Below are 13,770 nucleotides of genomic sequence, written 5' to 3'. Positions count from 1 at the left end.
GCGGGGAAGCCGATGTCTTCTTCAGCTGTGCCTAATCCAAACTCCGACCGCAATTCAGAGGCAGCAGGTACTAGTGTTTTCTTAGGTGTGCACAGTTCCCAGAGAAAGGGGCGGCTCGCCAAACGTTTTGACACATTGTGAGAAATATCCGCATTGTATCCTTGTAAGCTGTCAGCAGCATAATTACCTAAACTGCTTGTCAGAAGCCCCATCTATTCTGACTATCTCTGTCTTCTGGAAGGGAACAGTTCAGCAAATAGCGAGACAATTCAGCTTCAATCCTGGGTCGTTTATAATACTGACAACATTTGATACAAGTGTCTGAAACCTGGTTTGATGTGACTGTAAAACATCCACTCAGTGTGATTTATCTGTGTTTGTGAGATTCTTTTTGCAGTATAGTCCAGCAACCTTAATTCTTTATGCCTGAAACCTCCAGGTGAATAAAAAACGACTGCACCATAATATAACCATCTGTTGTGTGCTGAATTGAAGTGCTGGACTTGTGTCAATAACTTTTAATGGTCAAAATTTCCTTAGAGGCAATATGGTGCAGGGCATTGTGCAGTGGTGTCAGTTGTGTAATTACTGTTTTAATGAGCTTTGGCAAACAGGGATCCTCACTCCCAGCACCTTCGGTGATGAGGCTGAGGTGTGTAGAGGTGACTGTAATGTCAAGTCACAGGGTTTGAAATGTTACACCTTCATTTGCAGCTGGGCTGCATCTGCAGCACTGTTGTCTCCACCGTAAAAATTGACCTGCAACCTCATGTAAATGGTCACCTTCTGTTTCTGTACAGTTTGATTAAGCAAAACACACACTCTTCCATATTTATGTCTTCATAGCAAGGTGTCACTTCGACTGACAGCTATGACATGAAGCCTGTAGACCAGTTATAAATAAATCAAGCCAAACATGACTGTTTAATAACAGGTCATGTGGTAGTGAAAGCCACAAATGTAAAGTTAACCCACCCTCCTGAAACATTCCCAAGCTCTGGATTCATCATGCCCTTGCAGAAGAAGGACTGTGGAAGGAGAGAATGGTGATGAGTGGGAAAACACCAGTAAGTGCAGATGTGGGAAACTCTGCAGGGTACAGGGGGGTGAGAGGCAGTGGGTTGGGATGGGGCAGGGAGGGAACTGAACTAACCCCAGCCTGCCTTCTGGCTGGGCCAATGGGCCATGGTAATTAGATCTGACCAATGTGGGCCCTAGGCTCTGGCCTGGGGGCATATAAGGGGGGCCTGGGGCAACAGACCCCTCACATCACTCAGAGGTCTCCTCTCACACCCCACTCCTTTACCCTCCTTCCTTCCTTCACACCCATCTCTCCATCCAGTGAGTCCTTTCTTCAGCGAGCCATGGATGTCTTCTCATCATCCCAGGTCTACTACGACAGAGCATGTGCTTCATCTCCAGACAGCTTGGAGTTTGGCCCCGGCATGGAGCTCGTTGGCTCAGAGGAAGATGAGCACGTCAGGGTCCCTGGAGCCCCTCACCAGCCAGGACATTGCCTCCAGTGGGCCTGCAAGGCCTGCAAACGCAAATCCAGCTTTGTAGACCGCAGACGGGCCGCCACCATGCGTGAGCGCCGGCGGCTGAAGAAGGTCAACCATGCTTTTGAGGCTTTGCGGCGCTGCACCTCGGCCAACCCCAGCCAGCGTCTGCCCAAGGTGGAGATCCTCCGCAATGCCATTCAGTACATCGAGAGCCTGCAGGAGCTGCTACGAGAGCAGGTGGAAAGCTACTATGGCCTACCTGGGGAGAGCAGCTCTGAGCCCGGGAGCCCACTGTCCAGCTGCTCTGATGGCATGGTAAGACCTCTGATCCACATGTTCAGCCTCCTCATGCAAACATCTGCTTGTACAGACTCCTTCATGTCCATCAAGGAAATGTGGACAGGACTTTTGGGAACATCACCCAAACAGCCCTTTTTGTTGAACAGTGTGTCTGCAGGCTCGTACACCAGAGCACTGTTCCCATTTCATTTCATTTTCAAAAAAACTCTGATTTCCAATTTAGAAACCTATTAATCAGATAAACTTGTTTTGCCCCAGGACCTCAATTACTGCGCTTCTCCATGCGTGGCATACTGTTGCAAAATTCTTTAATACAAACATCTGTTCTGTAGCCTCATGGGTTTCCTTGTCCCCTGTGTGCGACGCTTGTTTTTACAGGTCAAGTTGAATTAGGATTTTTCAGTGGTCACTCTATAAGCTAATACAAAAGAACTTATAATTGTGGATGGAGTAATGCCTTTCCCACCACCGGACACTTTATAGCCCTAATAAACCAAACTAAATCCACCTCACTGAAGTCTGGCAGGAAAATCTGGGTGCCTTTCTGCATTCCATCCTGACTGCATGTTCTGCACCACTGCCAGGATTTTCTGCAGATTTACTAGGAGAAAGTGTCATCTTGCACAAACTGGTGTTGCTTCCACTGATACAATCGATTTGCCACGCTCAGAGCCAGGCAGGGGAAGGGAGTGCATTCTGCCACTGTGGCTTTAAGGTGGATGTGAAATAAAGAAACCCATAACTTTGGAATTCAGGATTTATTAGCCTGTCCAGAAAATCATGAAGGGCATTGCTTGTTTTTGCACTTTTTCTGCTGCTTCCAAACTCCATATATATTTATATAAACACAGCACATCATGTCTGCTTGCTGTTTTTCAAAGTGTGTGCAAGGATTCAAGGGTAAATTTGATTTTTCATTTTCTTCCAGACTGACAGCAACAGCCCAGTGTGGCAACAGCTGAATGCAAACTACAGCAACAGCTATTCATATGCAAAGAACGGTAAGACAGGAAGAGCAGTTTGATATGAATAGGACATGCATTCTTTACTCAGCAGTGATTTCAAAACTTAATAGCTGAATGGCAAATGATTATAAATGTTATGTTTTCTTTTGTTTTATGTCCTTTAACACCAGGATTTTGGTATAAAACAAATTTATCAAAAAATCTGATAAAATATATAAACGTGTATAAACATTTTTTTGGAATCTTTAATAAACTTACATCCAGTGTATCTATATTTTTTATACAAATTTAGTCACTTACAATGGTTCACTGTTGTTACTGTTTTCATTGTACTGAGAACTACCTTCTTCTGTTCAGAGGGTTTGGACGATAAAGCAGCCGGAGCCTCCAGCCTAGAGTGTCTCTCCAGCATCGTGGACCGTCTGTCCTCGGTCGAGTCCAGCTGTGAGACGGCCGCCCTGAGAGACATGGCCAACTTCTCCCCCGGCAGCTCCGACTCACAGCCCTGCACTCCGGAGAGCCCTGGATCCAGGCCTGTCTACCATGTCCTGTGAAGAAAACCTCGCTTCGATTTGGACCTACTGCCACAGGCATTTAAAGTGCCTTTACCAACATTTGAATACGTTTTGTTCAAACCTGAAGGAGACTCAGCAGAATCTGAGGACCTGTGGCAACCAGCCCCTTTATAATGTACATGAGACTGTATATATGATGTAAATGCCCATTTATTCTATACATGATATTATACCCACTGAGACATATTTAATAATGACAGTTAATGTAATGTAATGTTGCATTATACCAGCATTAAGTGGTATTTATGCCATGTTTGTTACTTTTCATGTAGTTGTGGTCATTAAATGTTTTCACTGTTTTGTATAAAAGCCTGGGCTTTTTTTGTGGCCATGTTTTTAGATGTCTCATTAAGCATCTCATTAACCTAGGGATTCAAATGAGCTCAGATAATAATAAAAAAAAAAAACTTAAAATTGTCCCTAAGGGTTTCGGTGTTCACTCTAATAAATGTGATGACATTGTGAACCTGAATCTAAACAGAAAATCAAGTGTCAACATTAAAACTGATGACTTACACACACTATTGCAGTGTTTACAAATTAACGGTGACAGCGGTTACCATCACTATCACACTGACTACTCATAGTTAAGTTGGTTTACAACATTTCAAAGTAAACACAACAGCTGAATTGATCATTTAGGATGACAGATGATGATAATCAGTCCAGAGGTGGCAGCAGGGTGAGTTGTTCACTGTGTGACATGGCTGCTCACCCTGGTCAGTCCACACTGTCTCCACCTAACATGGTGGGGAGATGACATCAGATACTAATAGAGGTCAGTTGATACCATTTATCATTTGACACCTCTGTAATCGCCCGTGAAACCTGTTGCTTACAAGCCATAACAGCAGTGGAAAAGGCCATTTCATCCCCATGTGTTTAAAAATAAAAAACACATTTGTCCATCCACATTTGTGTGTTTAGAGGGTGGCATCGCTGTGCGTACCTGTTTGTTCCTTCCAACCAAATGTGAGTCATCATTAACACCCTTGATTACAACATCAACACCAGAGCTGAGAACAAATGGCCTCTAATTGTGCTTATTACGTGACTCGGGGGGGAGGGGAGCAACGTGTGTCATACTCTCTACAGTACTTATTTCAAACACGTTTAGTTTCTTATCATTAGATGACTGGTTAGCTAAAGAATTGTATTTTAAGAATTTAAGTACAGTTCTGAGGTACACACCTACTTTACTTAATCGTTTTAATTGTTTCCTCCCACAGTCCAAAGACTTAGGTTGACTGATGACACAAAATTGTCTGTAGGAGTGAGTGTGAGTGGTTGTTTGTCTCCATGTCAGCCCAGTGATAGACTGGTGACCTGTCCAGGGTGGACCCCGCCTCTAGCCCGATGTCAGCGGAGGTAGGCTTCATCCCCCAGCGACCACATTCAGGAATAAGTGGTATAGATAATGGATCACAGTGTCCACATGCAAGTAGAAACAACTACAGTTCTGTGTGACAGTGTGGACATTTCAGCAGCAGCTTGCATTTCCTGACCCCACAGCCGTGTGTGACGTTGATTATGTCACTGTCATCGTTTTCCATGGCTAATTTTTTGGTTTTGAGTCATGAATCACTCACTTGCTAACCAACACAAAATATACCAAGGATTCACATCAAGGTTGTTGCAGACAAGCATGAAATCAAACTTATTTTACTTTTACTCTTTTTTCTTTGATTCTTGACAGGGAACGGACATAATTAAGAGATTAACTCGACTCAGAGGCCAGTAGCCATGTAGTACTATCTGGGGCCACAAGAGAGAGGTGTTTCATGCATCTCCCACATTGACACTTGTCATTTTTGGCCTCTATTTTAATAATCAACATTAACAGGCAGAGATATATTTATATTCTCTGAATGCTCATCATGATATTGTGTCTTTAGATGTTACAGTAATTCATGGATCTTCTAAAATTTGAAGACAATACTGACCTTGTAGTGAATATTTAACTGGGGTCTTTGGAGAATTACATCTGCCCTCTGGCAAAATCTAAGAGGTTGTACTCTCTAAGAAAGTTACTACACAGCTAGAAAAGGAGAGGATGTAGTGCACAGGTACACACAGTGGATCTGAACTGTCAACAACACTGAAATATAAATTACATTTGATTTGTTCAAACAAATGGCTGATGTTCTAATTATATTCCAGCTCAGTGTTTATTCTGAGCAGCATCGATAGGAATCCATTTTGCATCCTGAATGTGTTTAGCCAACCGGGGTTGCAGTGCAGGAAGGTGCAGTGGAGCAGACTGAGGTCAGTCTGACTGTTGTGCAGAACATTTGACTCTGGGCCAGTGACATGTCATAAAATGATTTGACCACACATTGGGTCAGGTCTCTCCTGTCAAGGTCAGGCCGACCCCGAGCTGTTTGTCCCAACAATCAAATATTAACATAAACCACGACGAACAGTAAAACAAAGGGAAGGTCACTGGTGGACACTGCTGTCCTGCTGCCCTGGACGACCTCACCCTGCTGAGCCGCTCCAGAGCTCCCCAAGTGGGAATTTATTTGGTTTAATTTTATTTATATTATCTTACTTGTATGTACCGAATATCAGTCTGCATAGAGTTGGATACACCCACACTACACACTTTCACATGCAAACTAAATTTAATAATCACTTTGTCTCTTTTGTTAATGTCTGTTGTCTCATTTTCTATGTTATGTCCTTTGTCCTGTAAATGTGTTGCAATAAAAAAATAGAATAAAAAGATAAAATGATTTGACCCACACAGACACATTTGAACTTCTCTTTTTGTGAGGAGACTCAGTGACATAATGCATTCTCTAGCCCCTTACTCTAACCATCAGAACTAAATGCCTAACATATAACTTTTACTTAATCCTAACCATCTCTGTACTTGGCCTAAGCTTCCCCTCCTACAGGGGAAAGGAGAACTTGGAGTAATGGATAGGTAACGGTCTGGTGAAGCTGGAATGACAAGGACTAGAGTTTATGCAGGACAGGGTGTAGGTACTGAGGTTCGGGTGTTGATGGCAGGTGCATTGCCCAAATCACATTGACATGAACGAGAACATACAAACTCCACACAGAAAGGCACCAGGTTGTCTCGGGCTCAAACTCAGAACCTTCTTGCTCTGAGGTGACCGTGCTAACCACTGTACTACCACGCCATCCACACACAAGCACAAACATAAATCTGTTCAATAAGATCAATTAGAAAGTATGAATACGAGGCAGTGTGGGTTAAATTTGACCAGCTAACACTGGATCAGACAGCTACATACTGAACACTGTTGTAAAGTACTTTACAAGTGCTATCACTGCTAAAGGCATGAAAAAGGATGGGTGTAACACAGTGCTATTAGACTGAAGAATATAAAAGAGATCAAGAAGGTGTTGAAAATTGTTTTCACACCCCTAATACAGTGAAACATTAATTAAAGATGCTAAGAAAATTTATATTGTCTTTGGCTTAACTCCACAGTACTAGAGGCTTTATTGTAAATGAGGACTACTTTGTTTTCCTCCTGACAGTGAGAAGGTGTTATATTCAGGCTTCTCAGTACCAGCAATGATCACTAGTGAGGGATTTGTCACCTGCACTAATCTCACACTTTTTTCACTTCAGGCTTTGGTCACATGCTGTTGCTCTAGCAGGGATTTGATTGCACCAAACACCATGTAGAGCATGGTGCAGACACACTACTGCTTTGTGCTGCTTATGTCACCATTTGACTTTAGTGCCTTCCATTTACAAGAGTCTCTTTATTAGTTTCAGTGTCTGCTCTTTGAACTGAGCCAACAATCAGCCATTGACCTTCTGTTCCAGGGCTGAAAACCTGGACAAGCCTGCAGAGGGACATGTCAGTGCACGAGGTTTATTCCTCCTTCAGCAGCCCACTCAGATAATCAGTGACAAGCTGTTAGGCTGTATGAGGAAAGAATAGTGTATCTAGGCCATTGTTTATGCTGCACAAACAGAAGGTATTCACTAAAAAAAGTTCATCAAGGAGAGTGGGAATTCAATGGTTTTAACCCAGTTTTTACATTCTATAAAAAAAAGCACATGTTGTGCACTTCATGGGACGATTACAGTGTTTTAAGACTCAGTGTATTTAGATTTGGCCACTCTTAGGCCAGAGGTACACCGAGGTCTAAGTAGCAAAGCCAAAAGCACTGGACTTAAACAGGTAATTTAGAGTACAGGGTGTTTGTATGACTGGGCAGACTGAGAATCATTCCTGCAGGGCACGATACCACAGTCTGCTGAAAACCGTTCTCAATAAGTAACTGTCCCCCATCTAATCTCTATGTTGATCTACTTAATAGCAAAAAAGTAATTCAGTATGGGACAAATCAGTGCCTCTCTGAGGGTCAAAGCTCTAAATACCAACAATCAGTACGGGACATGAAGGACGGCTCAACAAAGCGTTCACTGTACACAAGCACATAGATTTATTTATACAAATATATTATGTATAACAATTGCATATCAACATTTTGTTGTTTTTTTAATGTGTACTGTAAGTGCAGGACCATCAGCTGGAAAACTGCAAGTCAATTAAGAAAGAGTACCTGTGATTTAAAGATACAAAAAGGGATCTGTTGGATTGAGATGCTTCAAGATCGAGTGAGAGACCAAAACCTCTGAATCTCCATTAAGGTCACCTGACATAAAAGCTTCACCATTAAGTGACCGTAGAGCTAAGTATTTAGTAAATGGCACATACTGTATAATGCATGTAGGACTTGTGCAATTAGATGTTATGTAGATCAGAAATAATCACAGGTGAAAAGTAAATACGTTCTGTCAACAAATACATGATGGATTCTAAAGCAGCAGTTTCACAAAAAAGCAATTGAACAGGCTTTTGTTCACTGTTACTTCTGGTTGGTCTCTCCTTGGGGAAAAAAACTCTCTGGTATGCAAGAAGTGTTTTATAATTCAGGTTTGTATGAAATAAATAAAAGATACAGTCTAAGGGTTAAAGCATGCAAAAAGTGCCACCTACAGAAAATTAAAAAAGAGCAGAAAACAAGATGGTAAAAAAATACACACACAACACAGGGAGCACTTAGCACCAGACATGAAGAATACAGACCTGTCAGGTTACTTTAACTCCAGAGTTCATGTCCTTTAAAAACAAATTTCCCTTCGAGGTACCGAGGAAGATACGGAGGAAACATTCCACTCAGTCTCATAATGATTGTCAAACAAAAAAAAAGCATGAAACAAACACTATGTGCTAGTATCCAGCTGATATACAGCAAATAAATTTTTTAAATAATAATCTGCATGTCTCAGAAAGAATACACAATATTTAAAGGGAAAACTTTATCTTAAATCTCTGATCTTTAAAATAGACAAGTCTGAAAAGTAAACATATTTTAATTTTCATTGGTGACATTCTGTTTGCTAGTCGGGAACAGGACACAGTTAATATGAACCTCTTTGTAATATATCTTTTCTGGATAAATCTCAGTTGGGAGTAGCTTACAAAGTCAGTTAATAATTGCAGTTATTGCACATCATTTGTACATGCCTCCTGTAAATCAATAATCTCTCGAAATGGCACCGAGGAAGCTGCCTTACACTGCTTCAGTTCACTTTACAATGATTTACATTTGCACCTATTCCACAAACTGTGTTGTATGAATCCAATTAAAAGTTTTGTGGCGAAGTGAATGGGTGTTATTGCTAAGCCTACGAGATACAAAGTCTTTTCTTGCTACAATATAGAAGGTAAAAAAGAGTTCACATGTATCCAAAACAGGACAAGTTTGACACAAAGAAGAAAGAAATCAATGGTCATTCATACAGAGACACAAGCACCAGTTGAAGAATCAATAGAAACACTGTACAAATGAGAGCCACATGGGTGTCGCGGTGTAATGGATGCTGGTAAGCTAACCAAAATGGGGGACTATAAAAAAAAAAGCAACAAACACAAAAAGCGGGCAGTTTCAATGAGAGTCACAATGGGGAGATCAACTTATAAAAGGGAATACAGAGTTGAAACGGACGACCTTCAGTGCTAGCCTCCTGCAAAGCACCAGTTTCAGGACAAACGTCTCTCTGTTTGTTCTCAGTAATCGATGGTAAACTGGAAAGGAGAGAGTAAGTAAAAGAATCTTCTACTTGTTGGTGTCCTCGTCAGGGCGGTTCCTTTGGGATCTTCAACACAAACAGATGGCCTTTGAGATCCATCTTTACACTCTCTTTTACTTCTTCTTCTTTTGGAACAACCTGCAAATAATAAAAAAGAGAAACAAGCTGAGAGCAGATGCTTTAGAGCTTGCTGACAGTTCAGTCTTATAACGATGGTTTTTAAGTGGTAGCTAATTGTCTCCCAGATACAACAGATCCATGTGTGACCTCTGTTACTTTTAGAATGAGACGACCATCTTTTAGGCCGTGTTATACCCAGATGTCACATCGAATATGAGGAAGTGACAACCACAAAGCTCACCATTTACCTCCATGCGCTGAACAACATCAGAATGTCAAACGTTCTTCCACATTTGCAGCATCAATCACATTTGTTTCCTCACCTGGACCGGAGCCTGTGGGTATAGTAGCGCTAATGTTGTTGCGCTAAATTGTAAATAGGGCATCAGAAATTCCTGTCAAATCCTATGTGGAGTTAGCTGAGGCTTTTATTCTGAAGGGTACACATTCAAACTTCTGGTACTTGTCCTTACACCTTCCAAATACTGCTAATGTATTTTTATGTGAGTAAATACATCTTTAGGCAGAGGTCCTCGGCTTCCTTGTGTAAGGACATGTTCTGTGTTTCTGCTGGGTCTATTGGGATTGTTTTATTTTGCTTCCTCTTTTCATTCTGGACTTTCTTTCAGCAGGTAAGCACAATGTTCACTCTGTTCACTGCTGGTGTTTTTGCTATATATGTGATATTTTTTATGATGCAGCTGAAGTTTTCTTTATTTCCGTCCATTAATCTGCTGATCAGATGACAGTTTGTTGAGGCATGTGTTTGGCAGAGCTTCTGATTAGCATGCTGTCTGGAAAATTGGTGGCTCTGTTCACGAGACCATTTATGCAAGACGGACTGCTTTGTTTTGCTTCAATTAGAGAGAGATTTTTCTGGAATGTTGTAAGAAACTGCAGACTACACAGGCCTGAAAAAGTGGAGTGACCCCACTGTCCAACTACAGCAGTGGACGTTTGAAACTTTTGTTAATGTGAGATAAGCTAATGACAGTAAAACAAAAAAAACAAATTACCATTTCTTACATAAGTGAGGCTGTTGTTTGGATCGTCATCTTCTAACTTAATTAGTCTGGTGATCAAAGCTGTTGACAAAACTCTCATTCAAGTTGGTTGACCAATAATGGCAACTCGTGTGTGTGTTTATGTGGAAGAGGACACTGAGGGAGACAGAGGAACACCAGGCAAACCAGTTGTCTGCTTGTGCTTGTCACTCAGACGCCAAAGCAAATCTCTGCGGTTGGTGTGCCGCATTGATAAAACATGATCCCTGCTCAATTGCTTGTCTGTAGTTCCACCAGAACACACTGTTACAAGCTCCTAAATACCTTCCCAAGCGGCGCTGTGCCAAGAGCAAGACAAGAGATATGCCTGTGGGATTTAGCATCAAACAGGCAGTGCCACAGAGACCTTGGACAAATGCCCACCTCCAAAACATCAGGGAAATGCTGAAATAATTTGAATCAGGCATAGCATGATATGATTTAGCCTCATGTTCTGATTAATGTTTCTTTTAGTCTTTAAGTTTTGCTATTTTTATTCGGTGAGTGTCTGACTTTGCTGTAGTTTGTCTGGCACTGCAGGGCTTTGTTCTAAATTTGGACTGGTAAAAATATTGCCAAAAGCGGAGGTATGTAGACCCGGCATCCAGCTGTAGTTTCCAAGTAACAACACTGCAGGGTGTATCCACTTATCCACGTACCTGCAGAGCATGAGCAACAGATGTAATCGGTTTAAGCTTGAATAATTTACAGCCCTTACGAGAGAATCACTGGCAGCAGAAACTGTAATGTTTGCACAGAGAATACGGGCTACTCAGTTTGCAACACTGAGGTTTCAGACTTCGTGCAGACATGTATAGACATGTATATGCCTGCTACTTGCACACAAGCCAATAAAAGTGCTTGCACTGGACCATCTCTATCTGTATTTTTTGTTTGACAAATCTGTTCCTTCAGTTTCAACCAACTGACAATTCAAGTAAACATAATAATAACAAGTGTTCATAATCGAAATGGACCAGATGGCATACAATTTAATACATCTACTAAGATTAACCCAACAAGCAATAAAAACTTAAATAAATGCCACTGATCTAATATGTTTTACAGATTTATAAAGAGATTTAAAATATGCTAATACTTCTGCCAGCGGGATTTTCTAGCTGAAAAACCTCGGTCACCTTGAAGCAGGAACAGCTGGAAATTTCTAAGCCTGAGGCTCTGCACGTGCTCACATGGGAAATGAGGTATGGTAACACAATACTGTATGTGGATAACCGCATCCATTATGAAAACTGTTTGATTACATCCGAGTCCTAAAATAGCACATACGTCTGATCTGTCAGCTGAAAAAAGAAATCCATACGGATGCTCAGAGATAATTTGTGCTCATCTCAATCTGACCTTTGCCATCCAGACTTGGACCTTAATCCAAAGTAAAGTCTTGAGAGGTGGAGCTTTACAGGGATTTTCAAACACGGTAGGATGACTATGATAGGTTCAAAGCAGGAAGTGCTTGGCACCTTCTGGATGTAAAGCCTCTTCACTATTGCGATATGTAGACCTATCAGGATTAAGCGGCTACTTTTTCTGTTCATGCAACTATAAATATACAGCTTCCACTGGATCCGCCTCCCCACACCCGTCACCCTTAAAGCAATGAAGCGCCTCACCTACGACATGTGGTTCTGCTGAGAGGCCAGGTTCTGCTGTTGCTGCTGCTGCATGAGGAGCTGCTGCTGCTGGCGCCTCCGGGCCGTCCGAAGCTTCTCAAAGCGAGCCTCCATCTCCTCCAGCACTTTGGGAGTGTAGCGAACCACCAGCTTCACGCTGTCCTTGGCCGCCTTCAGCAGCTCCACTGCTTTCTCATGGTGCTCTCCCTCCACGCTCTGCAGGGGGTTTGGAGACAGAGCTTTAAAGGAAGCTGATTTGAACATATTTTTAAATCAGAAATGAGAGGATATACTCTTCATTTTTAATATCAGGTGAATATGAACACACTAAGAGTCTGTGCTTCAAGTCATTCTAGTGGGTGAGGAAGTGTTTCTGTTCCTTACTCAACACATGCAGCAGTTTGAGCTCAGCAGCTCTCCTCATTGTTGACTCCTGTTTTGTGAAAGCTGCTTTATCAGGCTTTAAAAATACACGGGAGCAGTGACGTTTATCTGATCGCTCCTTTTAATTTCTATATGGATCCCCATACACTGCCTCTGAATGTAAGTCTGGATGCACCTACCACACCGTTGACAGACAGGAGCTGGTCCCCTCGTTTTAAACCACCATGCCTCTCAGCCACACCCCCGGGAATGATGCGGGAGATGTAGATAGGTGAGTTCTGCTCTTTGCCACCCATCACATTAAAGCCCAGCCCTTCCTCTGTCTTGGGTAGCTCCACCACCCGTGGGTGAGAGTGACCCTCACTGGCTGCGAAGGCTGCGACTGTGGCCTGAAGGACGAGAGAGGTAGCAGCAACCACTGACTAGTATAACTTGTTGGGAGTTGCACAATACACAGGAAAAAATGAGAATTTAATGACCCGCAAATGAAAAGAAAAATCTTCTAGAGAATCTTCTGAGAAACTGTGAATCTCAGCTGTACCTTCTCACTTCAAACAGGATGGTCATAACAAAGCATTCAGATTTAGTCACGGCTGGGGATTTAGGCTCTGCCTGAGAAGTTTTCTGGCTTTCTGAGTACATGGATTAACACATTCAAGTTCATGCTGAAGTTTCAGCCACAGCTGGGTGAAGCTGCTTGCTGGCTGTGGGGTTTCTTTGAACCTCAAGCCAAACCCTTTGCTCTTTGTATGTGGAGAACAAAGCAGCCAGGAGCTTGTTAGCCCAGCCTAGGAAAGCTAATGGCAGACAAACAAAGAATAAAACACCCCCTACCCACTGATGCACTGCCACAGGTGCTGTGCTGTAAAGTTGGCATCATCTATGAAATGTGAGGTCAAGCGGGAAAGGGGAGGCTCTGTCAGATACTTCTCCAGATGTGTGTACAAACTCCCCTGCAGCAGACGAGGAGCTTGGCACTTTGAACTCTTTGATGCTCCCTCCAGGCAGGATCCCCAACTCTGCTCTCTCTTCCACATTCATATGCATCTTCATATCCACATTTCATTTCTGTTCCAACAGTTCACTCACAATTTATCTCTCCTCCACTGCCTGTTTTAATTATATTATAGTATCATAGTGCCAACCTACCCTCTCCATCCTT

General features: G+C 42.3%; 2 protein-coding genes across 4 annotated transcripts in view; one reads left to right on the top strand and one right to left on the bottom strand.

Moving 5' to 3' along the window:
• The first annotated feature begins 4 nt into the window (after positions 1–4).
• Positions 5–3,534, top strand: myf5 (myogenic factor 5). Of its 2 annotated transcripts, none has more exons than XM_020613678.1 (4): positions 5–67; positions 1,343–1,817; positions 2,731–2,803; positions 3,125–3,534. In XM_020613678.1, exons 2-4 carry the CDS (start codon positions 1,365–1,367, stop codon positions 3,319–3,321), a joined length of 723 nt encoding a protein of 240 aa, XP_020469334.1. In that variant the 5' UTR covers positions 5–67; positions 1,343–1,364; the 3' UTR covers positions 3,322–3,534. The 2 variants fall into 2 exon arrangements, with proteins under 2 accessions (XP_020469334.1, XP_020469335.1); XM_020613679.1 differs by having other exon boundaries at positions 7–67; positions 1,423–1,817.
• A 4,252-nt stretch (positions 3,535–7,786) lies between these two features.
• The window catches only part of lin7a (lin-7 homolog A (C. elegans)), a 25,827-nt gene continuing 19,843 nt past the window's right edge, over positions 7,787–13,770 (bottom strand). The window contains exons 4-6 of one of the 2 annotated variants that reach the window (XM_020613658.1): positions 12,788–12,997; positions 12,225–12,440; positions 7,787–9,568 (exon numbers count right to left, since the gene is read on the bottom strand). In XM_020613658.1, the coding sequence (XP_020469314.1) occupies positions 12,225–12,440; positions 12,788–12,997 (426 nt within the window). In that variant the 3' untranslated portion in view covers positions 7,787–9,568. The remainder of the gene's footprint in view (positions 9,569–12,224; positions 12,441–12,787; positions 12,998–13,770) is intronic. The other variant, XM_020613657.1, reaches the window with a different exon arrangement.

The sequence above is a fragment of the Monopterus albus genome, unplaced genomic scaffold (genome assembly GCF_001952655.1).
Source record: "Monopterus albus unplaced genomic scaffold, M_albus_1.0 scaffold136.1, whole genome shotgun sequence".
NCBI lineage: Eukaryota > Metazoa > Chordata > Actinopteri > Synbranchiformes > Synbranchidae > Monopterus > Monopterus albus.
This window is presented reverse-complemented; position numbering and strand designations above follow the sequence as displayed.